This window comes from Salvia splendens, chromosome 14 (genome assembly GCF_004379255.2).
Source record: "Salvia splendens isolate huo1 chromosome 14, SspV2, whole genome shotgun sequence".
NCBI lineage: Eukaryota > Viridiplantae > Streptophyta > Magnoliopsida > Lamiales > Lamiaceae > Salvia > Salvia splendens.
Genome location: NC_056045.1, coordinates 3,518,916 through 3,541,620, shown reverse-complemented (window position 1 = coordinate 3,541,620; position 22,705 = coordinate 3,518,916). Strand labels below are relative to the sequence as shown.

Sequence of the window (22,705 nt, the reverse complement as noted above, 5' to 3'; positions counted from 1 at the left end):
GAGGGAGTATAATGTAATAGAAGAGATACAATTTAGGGGAGCAATCAACTATGCAAGAAACTGTTTCCACAGACGATTCTGGCTTGTGGATTAACACAATTTTGAGCTATATTGAGGAGGGACATTGCAGCTTCATTCAAATTAGAAACAAATTAGAGGGATCCATACACATTGTAGAAAGCTCTACTAGGAACAAAAACAACTAGTTCTGACGACCTCTCATCTCGATGATCGGAGATGAAGATTCAGAAAAGTAGTGTATTTTCACATAGAGGGAACGGTTGTGGATGCAGTGGAGGAACCTGTTGCATGCTCCTCGTTGGGGAAACCAAATTCGTTGAATATACCCTGCAAGAACCAAAACGATGCACCCAATGAGGGCCATACACAACTTAAGGGGTCGAGGAATCATATCTCAGTGAAGTGGCATGCATACCATTGCATCATTGATTGCACAAGTCACACAATAATGCTCCTGCAATAAGCAATGAGGTATTACGAATAGGTATAAATATGTTCGGAATTAAAGACATTTGTGGAACGTGATCTTTGGGCATAGCAATAGAAATAGCTTAGCCAGGATTGTGTTCGATAAAAGAAAAACAGATGCATGTCAAAAACACACAGAATACTAGTTAAGACTACTTTATAATTATAAAAAAATATCTAAAATAAGGAGATGGCAAAACATGCAGCACTATATTCAAAAGAAATAATTTCTGACATATGGTTATCTGACATAAGTAAAAAAGTGAAAAGATGCTTGCCTGCATCATGTACCACTCTTCAAACTCATCGAACAATTCCAACCGTTCAATCCTATCCCAGGAGATCAGAATTATTAAAAGAGACCATTGATGCATACAAGAAAGTTAAAAAGGGTAAACAGTTGGTTGCAAAGTAAATCATTGATCTGCAAAAGCACTTGACCTTTAAGATTTATAGAAGGCATTTTCTGATATTAGAACATTCATATTGAAAGGGGGGAAAAGGCTGTGAATCTCCCAGGTTTAACTGAAACTTTTCAGCCAATCGACAGTCCTAGTTCCAGGTGGGAATGGAGAAAGGGTGCTAAAGGTGGTGAGCCGTGAATATTTGTAACCAGGCCTCGAAAAAGATGGATGTCCAGATTCATTTAACTCAAGAAACCAAAAGAAAGATGCATCCTTATCTCCTACAACCCGAAAGAACATGTTTCTTTTTATGTTTTTGTTAACTTGGCTCTTGCCACACTCAGGACACACCCATTCTCCTCCTAAAAGAACTCTAATTAGATTCCCTGAATGGAAGCTTTTTTTAATGTCGAAAATGGGAGAAACGGGTTTGTAAATGAGTCACTTCACTTAATGAGATGCGAATTGAAGATGTGTCATAAGTGAGACGCGAACTGAATCGCGTCAAAGTAACTCACGTCTCATATGTGGCTTGATACAGTTTCACGTCTCAGTCGTGGCTCATTTTTTATTTGCGTCTCATTAACTGAAGTGACATGATTCTCCCTTTTTTGGAAGAAAAAAAGAGCTTCCCATTTAGGGTGGCAGGACTAGGTCTGAGGTATGAACGAGGATGTCAAATTTGTTTTAGGACATAACTTCACTGCGATACACGCATGATCCAGGCAAGATGATTATTGAATTAATAAAAAAAAAGAGCTTGTAAGCTGTAAAAGTTGAAAAGCCTTATAGACCTAGACTCAATAAAATTACATTATAGCAACAAAGTATAATTGCCTCAAATAAGTAAGAAACATTTAATATAGCATTAAGCAATTCATAATAGGACTCACTCAGCAGTTTTCTAGCAATCACAGTTTTATCAATAGATTAGGCAACATATACCTGCTTCTTTCCTGGGCATCAATAAATGTGCTGTAAACTTTCAGCATGTCCCAAGCAACAGCTCTCTATGAGACCTCAACCAATAGATGGATAAGATATAAGAAAACAGAAAGTATCTAAATTGTACAAAGAAAACAGAAAGGATCATGATTTTCATAATAATTTGGGGATAAAAATGATTTCTTCATCATAAAAAAAACTGAAAAAATAAGAGTAAGCCGTGATATGTTTCCTAAAAAAATCCTCTTAATTATAAAGAAATACTACTAACATTCAAAGTCTAAGCAAGATCATGGAGATACACATACAAGAGCCTTGTCTATCCAATAGAGTTTATGCATTATATGACTTAATTTAACAAAAGGCAAGATAATATACTAATGCTGCGATAAGCAAGCAATCATGAGTTACACTTCTGTAAACTATTTTTCAGAATAAAACCAGCCAATATTTCCAATATGACCCAGCCAATATTTCCATGATTAAGTAGAAGCCAAATATCTACAAGTCCACCCTGAAAAATATACTTGGCAGTGGTTCTTAGAAGATTTACACCCACCTTCCCTCTATGGCTAACTAAATAATGTAGATTCACGACACCAAGTTACAGTTACGTTTTCTGATATTCCATATCCAGTTTCTTGGCAGCTTGTGTTGTTTCTAGAACTGTGGTATCCATTATTTCAGTCTCCAACAATTATTCCAATGATTACCAAGAGGGAGTAAGTAGAACAAAATCGATTGGGATCGTGACCAAGAAACACTCGTTTTTCTTGGTGGGGCAGAAATAATATGTTCTCAGCTTTATATTAAAATTCTGAAAGCACACACCTTTCTGACATGTTGAGGCTTAAATTAAATCCCACTATCTAAAATCTAAATAAGGCAGATAAAATGATACTGTAGCAAGGCAAGACTCATTTTCATCCTGTTCTCAACCTAAGACATTCCAAAAATTGCATCCAAGTCAATAAAAGCTACAATAATTTGTGCTTTTCATAACTAAGATATTCCAGATCACTGAGATAACAAATTAAGCTATGATTTCTTTAACTTTCCATTTAACAACGTAAGACTGGTAAATCAGATAGGATGAGGTCCAAATATGTTTCAAATTGTTTTTCGTAACTTTTATGTAAATACTCCAAAGTTTGTGCCTTTATCTGCATAGCAGGAGAGGCAGTTTCTTGACATCATATTATATACTATAACTTGGGACCCAGAATGGCTGTACCATAAAGAGAGTATACCCGCCATCCTTGATCAAGAAAAAGTTTTTCCTTCGCCTGCAATGTCGGTGTATCATGAAGGCTTAATAATCCACATCCTCGACTCTGAGATGAAAAAATATCTCAATTAAATGTCTCGTTGTTCACAATATCTTGAGGCAGGACGTCTCATTTTACTTTCACACAGAATCACTGAAAGAAATAAAATATCATCTAATGTTTGGAAAAATGAGTCCCCATGAACATGACATTGTTAAATTCCATGAAACAGAGATAAAGTCGGGATAGAGACTTCACAAAAAGGAAAGAAAAGTATTAGCACAATTTACAATTAAAATGGATAACAATATGCTACCATGAAAATAGGTGCACAAAAGGAGTACCCCATTCAATAGTATATCTAAGAAACAATGTGCAAGGAGACCGGACCGATCACAGAATCTTACAAATCATTACTGAAATATGAACATTTTGGGTCTCAACTCATAAGCATTATGGATCTTCCGAAAATGCATTAAAAAAAACAACACTATAGGCAATACTTTGATTCAACATCTCCAATAGTCCAATTGAAGGGTAGTAAAAAACTATTGACTAAACTGTGAGACTTGTAGGAACCTGATGCTTGAAATGAAAACTATTTGATGTCAAATTACAACTAATTACTGACTGCAAAATCTCATACTAATTTGAAGCAGAATATAGGCCAAAACTGACGGTTCAGAGCAGCCGTCTTAAGCCAAATAAATACAAAGAAAAAAAATTGGCTCCACCTATACAAGGGTGATTAATATTACAAGATAATGAAACACTACCTCCAGGTTCATTATCATCTGTTGCCCAAAAGCATCATTAGGATGAATCTGTTGGAAAGTGAAACATTTTGTCATGCCATTGTTGACCAAATAACCAAAGACAGGAGAATATGATAAAATAAGAGGACAAGGTAGAGCAAGTTTAATATATTAAAACTAATAAATACAGCAACATATAAGATTAAAGAATGAAAAATCTCCCCCAACCTGCTCATATAAGAAAAATGCCGCAGTAGAAAAAGTTCTAGAAGCCCAACTAACAACAGAACGGCTTGATTCTGGATCCAAGTATATCAGAACGCATTCTGCAATTATAAAAGTTGGCAAACTGAAAATAGCATTAGAACGGCTGAATTTTCAGATTTTTTATGCGGTTCATGGGGAGTGTGTGCAGTAAATGAAAATAATTGTCAAAGTATATATACATACCTAGGGTCCATATCAGCCAAAGAAATCATATCGTCAAGTTGTTGTATATCACGCAAGTCAACAGGGAGGAGTTTGTAGTGATCTCCAGACACTTCCCCTTTCTCTGAACAAATTCAGGATTGAAATTTTTTTTTAAAAAAAACATGGCCACGCAAAATCTTCTATATCAGTACCAAAATGGCACATCACATTAAAGAAAGATATGAAACAAACAAGTGTCATATTTAGTCGTAAACTCAAATAACCTAAACTGAGTGCACAATATCGTAAATAAACGGATCATGTGCCCTAATAGTTAAAAGTTTGAACAATATAGATTCACTCAAAAGAGGCCCTTTTTGCCAAGCCTCAGATGTTATAATTATGAAATAAGATAATCAACGTTAACTATTCATACAGTTCATCTCATAAATATAAATCAACTCTAGGAGTCTTCCATAATATGTATCTACATTCTTAAGAAAGTACAATAAAGTTTTGTGGCTCCTAACAAATAAAAGGTAACAAAAACCAGAAAATCCAAGATATTTCCATTAAACTTGAGCACAAGGTGATAAAAAAGATTAAAAAATCCCTACGAGGTAGCACCCATTGCCCCAACACCATAATGGAGAACGAGCTTTCAAAGCAGAACATTGTAAGCAAAGCCAGAAGGTACTCCACACCAAACATAGAAAAATGACAAGGGGAGAAATGAAAGCATATTGTTCACTAAAGTCTCATGATTTGTAGTAACGTATATAATGCTTGCCCGTTTTCTTGTACAGGTTCTATAACAAACTATCGTTGCAAGTCTTTTGATTTGTTAGGGGACAAAAGCAGGGCGGGACTGTCAGTTGTTTCTTAAAAAGATCTGAAATTTCTTAAGGTTGAAGTATTGCATAATATCCCAATACCTTGAGAGATCAATGCAGCTTCACCAACTTTGCCTCTCAGCTCAGACGAGTTTTCAATGATAGCAGCTTTCTTACTTGTCACCTAATAAATGCAGCACCATGATATGAGAACAGAGAGCTGCCAGATAAACTATATGTCAAGAGTTTAAGAGATAGATTTCATTTTTGTTACAAGGACTAAAGCATCAAGGGTATTATGGTAGTAAGACAGTTCAACTCTGAAGCATAGTGGCAGCGTCTCTTATTCATCCGGGGATATGTCCGCTTATGTGCTACTTGAAAAGAACTTAATGGGAGAGTAAGAGGGGGGAGAACATGAAATCTCTACCTCCTTGAAATCTAACTCCACGTATAAATGAGGCGCATTCCCTTCATCCTGTAAGACAGAAATGGTTCAATGGAAAAATCATGGCAACTAATTGCATCTGAGATATAATAAAGAGTTGTTTGTAGCTGACTTTTAAGCATATTTTATTTTATAGCTTCAACTTTGATTTTATCATGAGTATAGTCTGCGCTTTGAGAAAATTTCAATTATACCCTAGTTAATAAAACTTGACGCCGGCATATGACCGGGATGATTTTCCACCTAAAAAAAAGTGTCATTCATGTTCACTTCATCACATAAAAAATGCCACAGTGTATCATTTCCTTAACCTTGAATTAAAATGAGGATCGGTTCTTCTTCAGGAAAAATGAACAAAACCCATTAGGAGTGCAAAAACCAAAAAACCCTAGAACTCTCACCCTGTAATGTCTGAATCATCATACTAGAATACCAACAGACGAGGAATCTTTTATTTGATGAAATGGACATGAACGACGTAGTTCTCTATTGAGGTGAAAATTTAAAAATTCCCCTCATTTTACTTATCACCCCAGTCACACTTTCGGTGCCAGTCTGACAGATAATTTTGATCGAGCTACAATTGAAACTTTCTCAAAGTTCAGACTATACAAAAAATAAATCAAAGTTAAGACTATAAACTGAATAAGGCTGAAAGTTCAGGCTATAAACTACTGTAATTCAACCCATAAATTATTAGCAATTACAAACAGATGAACCGCAGCCACTAAAGCATCATACGGTGTATCAAGAAAGACAGCAAAGACTAACTAATAGATGTGAAAAATATAACGGGTCATATACTAGTTGAAGGATCCTTCCAAATTAATTAGTAACAAGATATAAATAATATCTCACATGAAAACTCAAGCACCTGCAACTGAAAATATGTAGTATCAAAGCCAGCCCCAAGTGACAATATTTGCTTCTTGCATTTCTCTTCCCCATTTATCTTGCAGTCAAGAAATTTATAGAGAAGCTTCCGGAGAGCTGAATAACGAGCAAAGTACCCTAAAACATAATTTGCGAACAAAATCATGAAAACTGAAATGCAACAGACCTTGAAGTAATAAGTTTGAAAAACTAGGAAGCTTTAGGTGAAATCCAAACCATACCACGATTTATTATAGGGGATCTCCTGATGGGCCTTTTAACGAACAAATGAATGTAGTCATCTGTCATGTATCCCTTTTTAACACAAGACCTTGTTACAGAAATTAGATAGCATTAGCAGCGCAGGGCAAGGTAGAGCTACTGCCTACCGGTATACTCAATGAACAGTGGGTCCTTATAGAAATGAAGTTTCGAAAACCATATCTGAAATGGGGCTAAAGGAGCACTCATAATATCATGACACCATACAGGGCTTACTTTTACAATTTGAACATTAAAGGAGGGATGTGTGTATTATGTATATATGTTAACCAACTTATCAATAGATCTTTAGCAAATACGATTTCATTTTACTAAAAAAAATTACCGTGTAAATAAAATATACCCCACCATAGAAAGCTATCTCAGCCGAAAGAGACACTCAATCGTGATGAAAAAATGTAAAACAAGACGAATGGATTACATAAGGGGAAAAAGAGACAATGATACCATTTAAATCAGATGGGCACTCCTACTACCTAGGAGAAGTTCTGAGAGTACCGGCCATAAGAACCAGCAAAATTATTGTGAAAGACTACGCCAAAAAAGTGAGGAATGATGCATTTAAGGGAAAAATGAGAAGGTTTAGCACACTACAATTCAGCTTTATGCTCCTACTACCTAGAAGAAGTTCGGAGAAAACAAACCATAAGAACCAGTAATGTTACATACATGACTAACAGGAATTAACCCTCCATATTCACACCCCCCCCCCCTCTCGAATTCTTAACCTGAACAGGCTACATAATAACAAGGCCACAAGAAGAGTGACCGAAATTACACTGGTCAACATTTCCCTCGTCTTGATTGTGGTGCATGAAATGAGCTAGGAACGAAGCTAAATAAACGCTGAGGTGGCTTTTACACGTAATAAGCGGGTGCATGGATGCATGCACACGAGAATTGTATGTTGTGAACTCCAAATCAACACACAGCGTGTGATAGTTAGTTAATTCAAGTTGTTAGATTGTTTGTTAGTTACAACACAGCTATATAAGCTGAGCTATTTCATTTGTAAAGGCATGTTTGATGATTTAATGCAAAATTCCCCTTCCTCTGCTCTATCTTCTCCCTCGCGTTACTCGATTTGTGTAGGTGCAATTCCGGTCGCCGTTCATAGCCTCGACGACCCCAATTATGCACCAGGTGGTATCAGCTTTCCCGATCCTACTCCTGTGATGGTCGAAACCCTCTCCGGCGACATGCGCCGATTGGAGGAGATGCTTGCAGCCGCTATGGCTGATCTCTCCAATCGCGTGGCTGAATCTGATCGGAAACGTGACGAGCTTGATAAGCTCCGTGACACTTCTGATGGATCTCGCGATGAAGGAACTTCACGAAGGTCTCCTTGCTCTGCAACTCCAACAAAACGAGTTCCTCACTCGTTTTGCTCCGCACACTCGTGGCATGGCCGTTGGGCAATTTGCCGGTGGTGCTCCGAACGGTCAATTAGGCGGAGGTCCCCAGCAACGTCATCAATATTTCGCTACGCGTCAATCTAAAGTAGGATCCCCTATCTTCGCCGGCGAGGACTTAGCCGGATGGATCCTACGTTGCGATCATTTCTTCACGGTCGATCTGACTCCTGAGGACCAGTGTTGTTAGGGTCGCGGGTCGGTCCGGGGCGATGAGGCTGGACCCCGGGTCGCGGGGCGATGGGGCGAGGGACCCACGAATCGGGGCGCAAAATTATTTATTATTTATATATTAGTAATAATAATGATTAAAGATAATTCACTATAATATAAAAATACTTATATTTACATAACAGGTAAAAATATTTTTAAAATTCAATTTTGACATTGGGTAGAAAAGATTTATTGGAGGAATTATAATCAATTTACTTATTATAATATTTAATTAATGGATTTTATAATAGTCATTTTGGAAAAAGATGAAAGATTGGAAGAAATAATAAATTATTATTTTATTTCTCTTCATTTAAATAAACATAATTATTATTTTAAATTTCTTCATTTAATTCATAAAACAAATTATCAAATAAACATATAATTATTATTTTATTTCTCTTCATTTAATTCATAAATAAAAATTAGGTAAAATGAAAAGCTCCATAAATAGAGATTGTGATGTTCTAAAGATTACTAAATTAGCTTTATATGTACCTAAAATTAAATTATAAATATAAGGAATTAATAAAATATGTTACTTATACAAATAATAACAATAGAAATAAACAATAATTGATGGAGTACTATAATTATATATTCGAACACGTTTTAGGATTTTCGATAAAAAAGAGAAAGATTGCACATGAATCAAATTTTCTGAGCCAATCTTAAAAATACAATGAAAGAGAAAAATAGTCAAAAAATAATTTCGTTTCCCAATGTAAACTGATCAAATTGACCCTCTATCTATCTCTCACTCTATATCCTGTCTCATCTCCCCTCCCTCTTCTTTTTTCTGTGTAAAAGCAAAAAATCGGCAGCCTACCGGCGAACCAGGGCGGACGGCAACAGGTAAGCCCTCGCTCCGGCGGTGGCTTGGCCTACGCTAGTTACGTCTCTCGCTCCATCCGCCCCGACCGCCCAGACCGCGCTTCGACGGCGCCCCACGTATCTCGCTCAGCTCACCCATGTTCGGGCGAAGCCGGCCTCGATCATGGCGACCCGCGCCCCGAGCGCGCCCCGGCGCGTTTTTGACAACACTGAGGACTCTAAAGTCCGTCTAGCCGTGATCGATTTCAAAGGAAGAGCTCTTCAATGGTTCCAGAACTGGTCTAAATACCAGGATAAATACCAGGATCGCGCTATGTTTACTCCGTGGCCGTTGTTTTTGCAAGCGATTGGCGATCAACTACTAGGAGATCCGATGACTGAACTCCTCGCGCTCAAACAAACAGGTTCATTTGCTGAATATCATGATCGTTTTGAACTGTTATTGGGCCGTGTTTCTCTCTCTGAATCTTATGCGATTAGCCACTTCATTAATGGCTTGAAACCGTTTGTTCAAAAGGTTGTGCGAATGTTTATGCCTCAAACCTTGGTTCATGCGTATGCTTTAGCTAGATTACAAGATATGTCTGCTCCATTGAAAGATAATTTTCCTTCTAATAATCGTCGCTTTACTACTACTGATGCTCGATCTCAAAACACTTCCACACCCCTGCTTCCTACACCTATTACCCCTGCTTTTAAGTCTAAGCGCTTACTAACTGAAGAGGAGATGGCTGATAAACGAGCTAGGGGTATTTGTTATGGTTATGATGAAAAATTTGAACGAGGGCACCGTTGTGCTAGAAAGCAACTTTACTTATTAGAAATCGATGATGGTTTACACCCTGTAGAACTAGCTCTTGATCAATTGAGTGATGATGGTGGAGAGGATGAGAACCCTCTGATTTCTATACATGCTATTAATGGCTCTTCTTCACGGCATTTTCGAACCATGAGAGTCACTGGCCGTATGGGAAAGAAGGCTCTTCATATTCTCATAGATTCGGGGAGTACACATAATTTCCTTGATTTGCACTTAGCTAAGAAGCTAGGCCTTTCACTCACTGCTGTAGCTCCAGTGTCTATGGATGTGGCGGATGGAAATCGACTGGAGTGTAATTCTGTGTAAAGGGTTGAAATGGTTCTTGCGTGGCACTGCCTTCTTGACTGATGTACTCCTCCTTCCCTTAGGCAACTGTGATATGGTGCTTGGCATCCAATGGTTGGAGACATTAGGTGACATCCAGTGGAATTTTAAAAATTTAACCATGGACTTCACTTTAAATGGAAAGAGGCACCTATTGCGTGGTGGCTATAATCAACAAATTGTTCAGGCTGTATCCGAGAAAGAGATGAATAAGCTTCTTGCCCATACTGATGGAATTCAGTTGTGTTGTATACAAATGAATGTAGGGGGCCATTCTGAATTCTTTACTATTCAGGGAAGCACTGAAGTGGAGCACCATATCCCTCCCCAGGTTCAATCATTTTTAGAAGAGCAGAGTTCTGTTTTTGCTGAACCGTCGACACTGCCTCCCATGCGCTCTCACAATCATAAGATCACTCTTGATCCTGATGCTACCCCAGTTACTTCTAGACCGTATAGGCATTCTGCATTACAGAAGAACATCATTGAGAAGCAAGTTTCTGAGCTTTTACAGTAAGGTTTTATCCAGCCCAGCTCTAGCCCCTTTTCTTCTCCTGTTGTGTTGGTTAAAAAGAAAGATAGCACATGGAGAATGTGTGCTGATTATAGAAGATTGAATAAGCTCACTATTAAAGATAAATACCCCATTCCTCCCATTGATGAATTGCTGGAGGAACTCAGAGGAGCTTCTATTTTCTCTAAAATTGATTTGAGGGGTGGCTATCACCAAATCCGTATAGAAGTGCAAGATATCCCTAAAACAACCTTTAGAACTCATGATGGCCACTATGAGTTTGCTGTGACGTCCTTTGGCCTCACCAATGCTCCTGCCACATTTCAGAGTTTGATGAATGATGTTTTCAGATCCTTTTTCAGGAGGTTTGTGCTCGTATTTTTTGATGATATCTTGGTTTACAGTAAGGACTTAGATGCTCACTTGAACCACCTCAAACTGGTTTTCCAGAAGCTCAAAGATAACTCTCTATATGCTAAAGCTAGCAAGTGTGAATTTGCCCGGGATCAGATTGAATATCTTGGCCATATTATCTCTGAGAAAGGGGTTTCTACTGATCCCAAGAAGGTTCAAGCAATGCAAGATTGCCCTACTCCTTTGGATGTCTCTAAGTTGAGAGGATTTCTTGGTCTTACTGGGTATTACAGGAAATTTATTAGGAATTATGGCATTATTTGTAAGCCACTCACTGATCTTCTTAGGAAGGATGCATTTCATTGGGATGCTGAGGCTGATAAGGCTTTTCTTGAGCAGAAGAAGGCTATGGTTTCCCCTCCAGTACTTGCCTTGCCAGACTTCTCTTTACCCTTTGTGATTGAAACTGATGCTTCAAGTTATGGAATTGGTGCTGTGTTGATGCAAGCTGGCCATTCTATTGCTTTTATTGGCAAAGCCCTTTCTCCTAAAAACAAAGGTCTCTCTGTGTATGACAAAGAGCTTCTTGCTATTGTGTTTGTTGTCACTTATTGGAGCCATTACCTGAGTTTCAAGCCTTTTGAGGTCAAAACTGATCACAAGACCTTGAGCCACCTGATGAAACAAAAACTCACTACACCTGGGCAACTCAACTGGCTTTCCAAACTTATGGCTTTTGATTTTGAGATTACATATAAGAAAGGGGTGGAGAGCAGTGTTGCTAATGCACTCTCTCGAGTCCATTCTTAAGAGGTCTTTTGCATGGCTATCACTACGGTTTCTGATGATCTATACCCCCTCATTCAATCTACTTGGGATTCGGATCCTTCTTTGAAGCTTGTGATCACTGACTTACAACAGAACCCTGCCTTGCCTTCCAAATATTTTTGGTTAGGGGGCCAACTGAGAAGAAAAGGCAGATTGGTGGTTGGCAATGACCTTGCCTTGCGCTTAAAAATCATCCATTTGTTCCATCACTCTAGCTGTGGAGGCCATTCTGGTGTGCTTGCTACTTATAAGAGACTTTCTTCTCTCTTCTACTGGCCAAATATGGAAAAACAAATCAGAAATGCCATTCGAGAGTGTGATATCTGTCAACGTTATAAATATGACAATAGCGCATCTCCTGGATTACTTCAGCCATTGCCTATACCTGAAGCTGCTTGGTCACAAGTCAGCCTAGATTTTATTGAAGGGCTTCCTTTATCTCATGGGAAATCATCCATGAGACTGACCAAATATGCTCACTTCATGAGCCTCACTCATCCTTATTCGGCTCTTACTGTGGCTCAAGCATTCCTTGATCACGTTTATAAGCTCCATGGCCTTCCCACTATTCTTATCAGTGATAGGGACAAGGTTTTCCTTAGTCAATTCTGGTCTGATTTTTTTAAACTCCAAGGGGTTGAGCTCCACTTATCTACGGCCTATCATCCTCAATCATCTGATGGCCAAACTGAGGTGGTGAATCGATGCTTAGAGACGTATCTCCGTTGTATGTGCGGGGATCAGCCTGCTAATTGGTGCAAATGGCTAAGCTTGGCAGAATTTTGGTACAACACTTCTTTCCACTCGGCCATAGGAACCACTCCTTTTGAAGCTTTATATGGCAACCCTCCTCCTCTTCACATCCCGTATTTTCGTGGAGACTCGGTTGTTCATGATGTTAATGAGAGTCTTTTAGCTCGTGAGGCTATGTTGGATGTACTTAAGTTCCATTTAGGCCGAGCTCAACGTCGAATGAAACAACAACATGATAAACACCGTTCGGACCGCCGCTTTGCTATCGGTGATTGGGTTTTTCTCAAGCTTCAGCCTTATCGCCAAAACACTCTACGTGATCGCCAGTTCCACAAGCTTAGTCCTCACTTCTTTGGACCCTTCAAGATCATCGATAAATTTGGGGAAGTTGCTTACAAACTCGCTCCGCCTCCGGATGCCAAAATTCATCCAGTTTTCCATGTGTCTCAGCTAAGGAAGAAGGTTAGGCCGCTCTCTCAGCTTCATGGCACTCTGCCCTTTCCTGGTAATTCCACATTCATGGAGCCGGTGCAAATCTTGGATCGTCGCTTGGTCAAGAGGGGTAATCAACCTGCTACGAAGGTTTTGATTCATTGGTCTAACTCCTTTCCAGAGGACGCTACATGGGAGTTTCTTCACGACATCAAGAAGCGTTTTCCTCTTTTTCAACCTTGAGGGCAAGGTTACTTGAGGGGGGGGGGACGTTTGGTGCATGAAATGAGCTAGGAACGGAGCTAAATAAATGTTGAGGTGGCTTTTATACGTAATAAATGGGTGCATGGATGCATGCACACGAGAATTGTATGTTGTGAACTCCAAATCAACACATAGCGTGTGATAGTTAGTTAATTCAAGTTGTTAGATTGTTTGTTAGTTACAACACAGCGATATAAGCTGAGCTATTTCATTTGTAAAGGCATGTTTGATGATTTAATGCAAAATTCCCCTTCCTCTGCTCTATCTTCTCCCTCGCGTCACTCGATTTGTGTAGGTGCAATTCCGGTCGCCGTTCATAGCCCCGGCGACCCCAATTCTGCACCAGATTGTTAACAATTGGCACCATCTTTAACCAAACTAGTTCAAATCAAAAGCTAAATTGCTTCAGTTTTACCATGACAAGTTAGTGTATTTGAAGGAGAAAAATTGAGGTAATGGCAATCATCATTTGCCCTTGGAAAATGATAAAGAAATACTAATACGCATCAAACTTGACCAATCCAACCAAAAACGAGTGGAAATTAGTACAAATTTAATCGTTTAATACACAGTTCCCCCGCAAAAGTAGCGTGCATATGAATAAAACTTTGCATCTCGTAAAAAATGGAAAGAGAAGGCAGCATAAGAGGAAAGAGAGGAGCTTACAGCTTGCTAGCGGAGGCGTCGTCATTGGTGGCTTGAACCGCCTTTCTATTGCTCCGCCAATCCGCCGCCGGTTTCGCCATGAAATCAAATATCAGAGGAAATAGGAGAATTGTGAGATTGAGAGGATAAAAGTATGAGGTTTAAATTGGCTTCTTCTCCTCTCGCTGTAAAATTATGCAATTCGAAATTTATGCTCTATATATATAGTTAAAGTTAAAAATTTGGGGCTTTTAATTTTACCCTAAAATAAATTTAAAATACTGAAATGTTTTTAATTAAGCGGTATTAAAACATAAAATAAAAGGTTGCAAACAGTGAGGCTGAAAAAAATTCATTACATATTCTACTACAAAAAGAGGGGGCATCTAAATCCATTAAACCCATCTCCAAATCCCGAAATCCCGAACTTTGATCCCTCGAACCCTAGATTCTCATTGTTTTCGAGTAAAGAATCAACCAATTTCATTGAATCAGTGGAATTTGAAAAATGGACATTGAAGAAAGGCAGGCGGAGCACATAGACTATTTTGTGAAGAAGGCTTCGACTCTGAAGGGCTCGGCACTAGCAAACGTCGTCGTTGAGGCCACCTCGCACCCCTCCCTTTTTGCTTTCTCCGAGATTCTCTCAGTTCCCAGTGTTCTCGAGGTATGTATAGCTTCTTTTAGAAGTAGTGGTGCTTTCCAGTCTCCATTGAAGATTTAATTTTTAGTTTTGCTACTGAGGTTTGAAAGGTTTCGCTTATTATTATTTTGGTTTAGTGGGGTTCAAGGTTAGTTTTTTCTTGATTTTTTGCATTTTTAATGTTTTTTTAATGACGAAGTAGTTGCAGAATATGACTTTGTGTTAGTTTGTCAAAATTTTCTTGTAATTTGTTGCACTGCTCCTTTTGTGCTTTGTGGAATTGTCTCGTGTCTTGCAAATTGTTGCTAGGAGTTGATAGGAAGGAGAGTTGGGCCCATATATGATATTCATAATGTAAGTTAATAGTGGGGTTTGTTATTATAAAATGGTGGAGAAATGTGCTCTTTTGCGGAGTTTGAACAATGCCATGGGTCTTGCTTGCTGATTAAACTGCAGTAAAAGCTGTGATTTTTAAGAGTTATGATATGGATGAAATTGCTTGTGTTTTCTTTATCTGTTTTTGGGCGGGGGAGGGGTCTTGGTTGGAAAAAAAAAGTATATTAGTGTATAGTCATGTGTTTGTGGAGGCAAGGTTAGATGGTAAGTCGAGCTGTCTCTCCCAAAGCAAAGTCTTTATCACCTCTAATGCATAGATCTGGAGGAAGGATGGAATCACGGCATCATCTTGTCTACCACTTACAAAATCTCTAACTGCGTAGTATAATTTGTGTCATATTTGCTCTCCTGGATATGCACATATGTATTTTGGAAGTGTCTATTTCTTTGATGCATAAATTCTTATATTTACAATGATAAATGAATAAAAGTTAACCTTTTTAGTTTATCATGTAATGTTGTTTCCGGTGATATGGGCACTTGTTGAGAAGATATTAGCCTTCATCCACAAAATAAATTTGAATAGTAGTTTGACAAAAATATACTCCCTCCGTCCATGAAAAGTATACAGCAATTTCTAATTTTGATGTCCACAAAAAGTATACAATATTTTCCATTTTAGTACATATCTCAACCTTATAAACATCACTTATTTACAAAAAAAACACATTTTGCCTACACAGTGGGACGCTTAGTTACCCTTTACCCACTAAAAACACATCCACCAACCACTTTATTAAAATGTGTGCCAGTCAAATGTTGTATACCATTCGTGGATGGAGGGATCATGTTGAAAGAGAATAATGGTGCAAGAAGGAAGTGAAAATGTGGCTGATGTATTAAGAGATAGAATCTTCTAAAATCACTGACTCCAATAAAAATTATTATCAATCATAAGTGAAAAGGGATATAAAAGAATAATTTGTTATAATTGTAATTTCTACTTGGTAACAGTCTATGTACTTTTGAGTTCATGGTTGCTAATACCTATATAAGGTTTGTTTTGGTTTGGAGTTTTTAATCTGTGTATGTATGTGTGCAGCTTGAAGGAACTGAGAATAGTGCCTTCATTGATTTGCTTCGCATGTTTGCACACGGTACCTGGAGCGAATATAAGCGTAAGACTCATTCTCCTCATATTACCAATTTGATATGGCTATAGATTTCACCCAAATTGCATGATCTCTTCATTATGATGTTTCCTTCCTGAAAGTTATTGCACTTTATTGTCTGTCCTCCATGTTGGATCACAATAATCGCCTTTTTCCTTGCTAAACTTAATTGGGCTACAGATATCATCTGGATAGACTGGATTTTTAATTTCCTTTATGTTTTGATCCGGGAGCTTATATGATTGTCAGACAAAATCTTTTGTGTTACTGGTGCTTTAGTATTGATGGTCTTGATGTATTCCATAGGTTAGGGATGCTCACACCATGATAACACTTGTACGCTATGGATGTACTTTTGTTTTTCCATAGTTTACGTTTACAGGAAATCGTTTGGAAGCCTAAGCAGTAATATACTCTATAAATTAAAGAGGTGACAGGTGCTTGAGCTCATCTGCTCTATGTTGTCTAAGGATTCTCATTGTTTGATTGTTTTACATACTCTACAGTCATACCTGATTCTGGTAGCTGCTTCAAAATAAGTACTCCCCAGTTGGAATCCTACCTCTCTTTATAGAACTAGGAGCCTCTGATCTGTAGTTAGAATATGAAATAAAATTTCCATAAATGTGCATATATGTGGAAACACGTGCACTAGAATCCATGCGGTCAGGCTGAATGTTATTTGAAAAACACAATCCAGAGAACTCTGCACAATGAAATTTAATACTACTTGCAAGATGTATACACTTATGATTTAGCTAACAGCATCTGGGCATTCCTATGTTTCTGTTACTTCTCTTCAACTGGTCTATAGTGTCATTTATCAGTGAGGTAAATGCTAGTGGGCATACAATGCCTTAGTAAAAGGAGAGCTTTCTACTGAATGTTGGCAGATGCATTTAGCTAGAGCTTCATATGTTTAATTTATGGTGCTTACTCTATAAAGTGCTCCTTTTACATATCTATAGATGGAGTTTTCTTTGCTTATCAGTTTTACATTTTTATGTCATGAGGCAGATGCTGCTGGCCATCTTCCACAATTGGTTCCTGATCAAGTTCTCAAGCTGAAGCAGCTGACTGTGCTTACTCTGGCTGAGACAGACAAGGTAGCTTGTCATGCATTGTCTGAGTGAATGTATATGGGTATCACAGACTTTGTAGTTAGTAATAGATATCTCCTTCCTCATTTCATTGTCAGTTATCACTTCTTCTAGGTTAGTGTATTATTCTCAATCCTTGAATTAATTACATTACGTTTTTTTTTGGTTTGATCTAGAAGAAAGTCCTGGTGGTTTGATATCTCAGTCATTATGTATATAAATATTCACGTCAATTTGGAATTTGAGGATAATTTATTATAAAGAAGTCACAAACGTGGCGCAGGGTTCTGAAGAGTCCATTGGCTCTACTTGTTCATTTTTTACCTCTAGTTCCTGGTGCAATTTTACTCTGTCTAAAAAGATGGTCTTTTTGTATAAATATGCTGTCACCGGCCCATTTTACTATTTTTCTTTGGAAAATGCTAGATGATGCAATTTTTTCGTGTGTGTTTAAGAATATTTGTTATTCATTGCTTGACAATGACATATTTTGCTGAGATTTACTGGAGGCTGTTTTTCATGTTATGTACTCCCTCCGTCCCACTTAAGATGACACACTTTCCTTTTAAGTTTGTCCCAACCAAGGTGACACATTTCTATTTTTGGTAATTTTCTCTCTCCAATTAATACACCCAACCACTTTTTTCTCCCCTCAATTAAATATTCAACTCTCTTTCTCTTTCCATTTAATACTTACCCCTACCATTTCTCTCTCCAATTAACCACTTTAACCAACAAATCCTAAAATCCTGTGCCGACTAAGGAATGTGTCATCTTAGCCGGGACGGAGGGAGTAACTGCTATTGTTTAAATCTCTGATTCGCCCTTCCCCTAGGTATTGCCATACGATACATTGATGCAGGAGTTGGATGTTTCAAATGTTCGTGAGCTGGAGGATTTTGTCATCAATGATTGTATGTATGTGGTAAGTGTTTATGCTTTATGTTCCACAAAATGTACGCTCAATGGTACTTTATTTCTGAGATGAACTCGCCGCAATAAAAAAATTATGTTGTTTGAGACTGCCCTTTCCACACTTTGGTTAGCCATCTTTCATTTTTCTTTGTGAGTTTCTTTGTGCTTCCTGTTTGAATAGCATGTATGAGCTTCTTATTTCCAGTGTGAAGTTGGTGAGATGAAATTTCAATGCTGATGTTCTTAGTGTTTACATGGCAGGGGATAGTTAGAGGAAAGCTGGATCAGTTGCGAAGATGCTTTAAGGTCTCACTCTAATAAAATAATTCATGCATCTAGTAGCTTAATGTTTGATTGGTGGATTGTTAAATCATCCATCTTTTGGACCTGTAGGTGCAATTTGCAGCTGGGAGGGATATCCGACCCGGACAGTTAGGCAGCATGACTGACATTCTGGCAAACTGGTACATGTTTCTCCCTGTGAGATTTAAATCTCAATGCTGATTTGTTCTTGTACTAGTTTTAATATTCCAAGTGCTTGAATTCTCCTATGGTTTAATGTCGTATCTTGTTGAGGTTTTAGTAAGCTGGTCTTTATCTGATCTTATCTCCACAATTCTTAATCCCGGAACCTTTCTCAACCTTATTCTATGCAAGTGCCTTAAATTTGTATCAGTTGAAGCATGGATAGGGTTGCTTCATAGTTGTCCCTTACATTTCTTGTCACCTGTGGTCTATGTCTTGTATTGGAAGTGTGTATGTGACTCTTCTTTGGCTATATCATAGGCTGACTACATCAGACAACCTTCTTGTCTCAATTAAAGAAAAGATCAATTGGGCAGACACGATGGGTGAGATGGACAAGAAGCACAGGAAGGAGACAGAGGAGAGGGTAGAAGAAGTGAAGAAGATACTATCTATGAAGGTCTGTTAGAGTAACTTTTTTTTCGTAAAGAATGCACTGCTCTATGTTTCATGAGGTTGTTTCCTTCATAGTTCATGACACAATACTTGTAGCCTTCATAGAAACGGGAATGCCTATTTGAACAGTATATGATTTGTTCTGGATGCCTGGGGTTAAGTGACGTCTTTCTGTACTGGAGTTTGAATTAACTTAAATGCTATGTGACTCGTGTGTTCAATTTCCTACTGGGATTGCTAATATGATAAGTTGTAACCATTAGTTGCGAGTTGCTTCTGTCTCAGCTTTAGCCAACGTAAACAGTTGTTAAGAGTGGTGATTACTTGCATCTTTCTTATAAGACTTCAAAGGATGCCCGTCTTAGTAAATCTTTTTGATGCATAACTGAGGTTAAGCTTTTATGTTATATCTTGTATACAACTTTGTTGTGTAATTCTATTACGCAAAGTAGTTGTATACGAGCTCTGGATATGTTGGTCGATGTTGTCTTACTTACATTGTGGCAGAAGTTACAAACTGTGAGCAGGCAGCCATTGACTCCCGAGGGCATGAAGAGAACTTTTCTGAACTTGGTGGAGTAATGGACCATGACAATGATCGTAACCGGCCAAAGAGGTAGCCGCTGTACTTCTATTATCTCAGGCTTCTGCTATGAATGTTATTACCTTCATTAGCCTTCACAACTAGAGAACGTTATATATTCTTCGTTACCATCTGTCTCCACTATCCAACTGGTTTCAAACCCATGTGCAGGAGACGACATCCCATAGGTTGAGGAGATAGAACTGAGAGAGGGGCACTAGGCAACTCACCATTTTGCATTCAGGTCCGCTCGTGGAGATGCGGTGATCCCCGTGCCATTCTTTCTCAGCTCGCTTTTAGACGGAGCCATTGTTATTTTCTATTAGCCTATTGCAACATCTCTCATTGTGTAGAACAGTTGCTGTCATAAACTTATGTGTGGATATCTTTTATTCAATTAATTCATTTCTTATAGCGACCTAATTGTCTTTTCAATTCACCAAATATCAGTTTTGTGATTTGCAAATTTTGATTTTTCTAATTACTTTGAATAAATTATCAACACGAGTAGCTTCCATTTTGGGAAAGCACATATTTGTGGTTGGATCAATTGCATATGCACATCATGATTGTAAACAAAGTAACTTTGGTTTTTGGAAATAAAGTAAGCTTTTGAGTTTATCATATGATAAGTTGGAATCGTTAGATTGGGAGTTGGTTTCTGTCTCAGGTTTGGCCAAATATAAAATGGATAAAGTGTGATTACTTATCTTTGTTAGCAACTCTTTTAAGATTCAACTATGTTAGGCTTGCACATGCAATTACAGAGTTTATTGTAAGTATAAAAGAATCTTGTTAGTGAAAGGGAATATTGACGTCTAATATCACGAACATTAATAATTGTTGAACTTTTCAAAGATTTGTTTTTTTTTCATAAACGTTAAATTTGATATAATATCACGAATTTAAATAGTTGTTGAATTTTTCTACTGGCTACAAAATCCGACTACGTTAAAATGAGATTAATAATCATATATGGCTTCTAAAGACTCTGCAATCACATCATTATCATTTTTCAATGGTAACAATATTTGATGTGATGTGATAGCAAATGAGATGTAGTTGGATCCTGTCGCGGCGTCGCCGATTGAAAAATTCAACAACTATTTAAGTTCAAGATATTATACGACAGGTTTAAAGTTCGTGCGAAAAAATAAATTTTTGGAAAGTTTCATGATATCATGTGTCAATGCCCCTTAATGAAAATACACATTTATAAAAATAATATACACAGACACAACTATTATCCTTGCACCTTCCATTTTTGGTCAGGGTTGTCAATCTAACACGAAACCCGTGGGTTTGCCCTAATAGCCTGAAAAATTAGCAAGTCAGGGCTGGAATTTCGCAACCCATGTACAAAACGGGCTAAACAAGTTAGCCCATTAGGGTTGCCGGGTTAAGCCAAGTGTAAAGATGTGGAGTTGAGTGTAAAGATGTGGAATGAAGATATAAAATGAGTTTTTTTAGTGAACTACATAAATGGTACTTGATCTTTCATTTTCACACATAATTAGTACCTGATCTTTATTTTATATCATTTTTGGTACCTATCAATCATATTTTTGGTACATGTTGCAATTTTCACCCTAAAATGCTCTCTAAACAAAAAAAATTTCTCATTTGTGTCATAGGAGATATTTTGGGCATACACAAAAGTAGTACCAAAAGTGATGATTATATTATCTTCTCTCATTCCCCCCCCCCCAACTCTTTATTAATCAATGTTTATATTATTATTTTGATGTTATAAATAATAATTAATGTATTTTTAATATCATCCAAATATATTTAATTATAATTATAGTTATAATTATATTTAATTATTATAATAATATTATTGTTATAATACTAAAAACTAGTCGTAATTAATAAATAATTATAGTATAATTATTTAAATTATGGATCATATAATATTATATTATTATTATTATTGTTATTATTATTATTATTATTATTATTATTTTATATTAAATTAATATCTAATCAGTATAGTTTTAATAAATAAATTGTATTCATAAAGATATAAAGAGTTAATATTTTTTAGTTAGGTGTTTCAGTATAAAATAATTTAATAAAAAATATTCAATTGATTTAGTTGCGTTAAATAATTAATTTAATTAGGTGTTTTGTTCTTGATTTATATTATGAACACAATTAGATGTATGTATAAAACACTAAAAAGATGAGAAAAGAAAAAAAGAGGAAACATAAACTAAGGAGAAAAAAGAAAGAAGAAATGAAGATAAAATACTAAAAAGAAAGAAGAAAATGAAGAAAAAAGAAAGAAGAAACTAAAGAAGAAGAAAAAATAAGAACGGGAGAAAGAAAATAACATGTTTGGTACTATTTAATTGAACTTCCAAAAATATCTTCTATAACTAAAAAATCACATGTTTGGTACCAACATCCTGACCAACAACAACACTCTGACCTCCAACACCAGCAACCTGACCAACAACACTAGCAACCTGACCAACAACAACTGACCTCCAACACCAACATCCTGACCAACAACAACACCTTGACCTCCAACACCAACAACCTGACCAACAACAACACACTGACCTCCAAGAGCAACAATATTGACAGAACCACAAGAATCCTGACCAGCATCGGAGACGTAATTATCACTACTCCGATCTCCATCATAGCCATCTGAGCCTCTTCCACCGGCAACGGATTCTCCAGAATCGTCATTGGAAGCCGAATCAACCTGGTCGCAGCTCATGGGGATAATTCCGATGCGCTCAGATTTGGTATCCTTCGAACCAGCCGAGACAACTACACCTCCAACACCAGCCTGACCTCCAACACCATCATTTTTGTCACATGGTACTAAAAACGATATAAAATAAAGATCATGTATCTTTTATGTGCGAAAGTGAAAGATCATGTACCATTTATGTAGTTCACTCTTTTTTTTTATAAATT

The 22,705-nt window shown here is 37.4% G+C and overlaps 2 protein-coding genes across 6 annotated transcripts; one reads left to right on the top strand and one right to left on the bottom strand.

Moving 5' to 3' along the window:
* Window positions 1-7: 7 nt before the first annotated feature.
* On the bottom strand, window positions 8-14,380 carry LOC121763251 (leucine carboxyl methyltransferase 1 homolog). 3 transcript variants are annotated; one of them, XM_042159209.1, is made up of 13 exons: window positions 14,123-14,248; window positions 6,669-6,757; window positions 6,428-6,564; window positions 5,536-5,583; window positions 5,208-5,289; window positions 4,312-4,414; window positions 4,090-4,210; window positions 3,883-3,930; window positions 3,089-3,172; window positions 1,839-1,903; window positions 768-819; window positions 437-475; window positions 8-348 (listed from the first exon to the last, which is right to left on the bottom strand). In XM_042159209.1, the coding sequence occupies exons 1-13, from the start codon at window positions 14,200-14,202 to the stop codon at window positions 265-267; spliced, it is 1,032 nt and encodes a 343-aa protein (XP_042015143.1). In that variant the 5' UTR covers window positions 14,203-14,248; the 3' UTR covers window positions 8-264. The 3 variants fall into 3 exon arrangements, 1 of the variants encoding a protein (XP_042015143.1); XR_006042416.1 differs by having other exon boundaries at window positions 298-348; window positions 3,073-3,172; window positions 14,123-14,380; XR_006042415.1 differs by having other exon boundaries at window positions 298-348; window positions 1,839-1,912; window positions 3,073-3,172.
* A 220-nt stretch (window positions 14,381-14,600) lies between these two features.
* On the top strand, window positions 14,601-20,194 carry LOC121763252 (COP9 signalosome complex subunit 7-like). 3 transcript variants are annotated; one of them, XM_042159210.1, is made up of 9 exons: window positions 14,601-14,768; window positions 16,183-16,258; window positions 17,270-17,358; window positions 18,188-18,277; window positions 18,529-18,573; window positions 18,661-18,731; window positions 19,054-19,192; window positions 19,716-19,804; window positions 19,943-20,194. In XM_042159210.1, the coding sequence occupies exons 1-9, from the start codon at window positions 14,610-14,612 to the stop codon at window positions 19,962-19,964; spliced, it is 780 nt and encodes a 259-aa protein (XP_042015144.1). In that variant the 5' UTR covers window positions 14,601-14,609; the 3' UTR covers window positions 19,965-20,194. The 3 variants fall into 3 exon arrangements, with proteins under 3 accessions (XP_042015144.1, XP_042015147.1, XP_042015146.1); XM_042159213.1 differs by having other exon boundaries at window positions 19,699-19,804; XM_042159212.1 differs by having other exon boundaries at window positions 19,696-19,804.
* The last annotated feature ends 2,511 nt before the right edge of the window (window positions 20,195-22,705 follow it).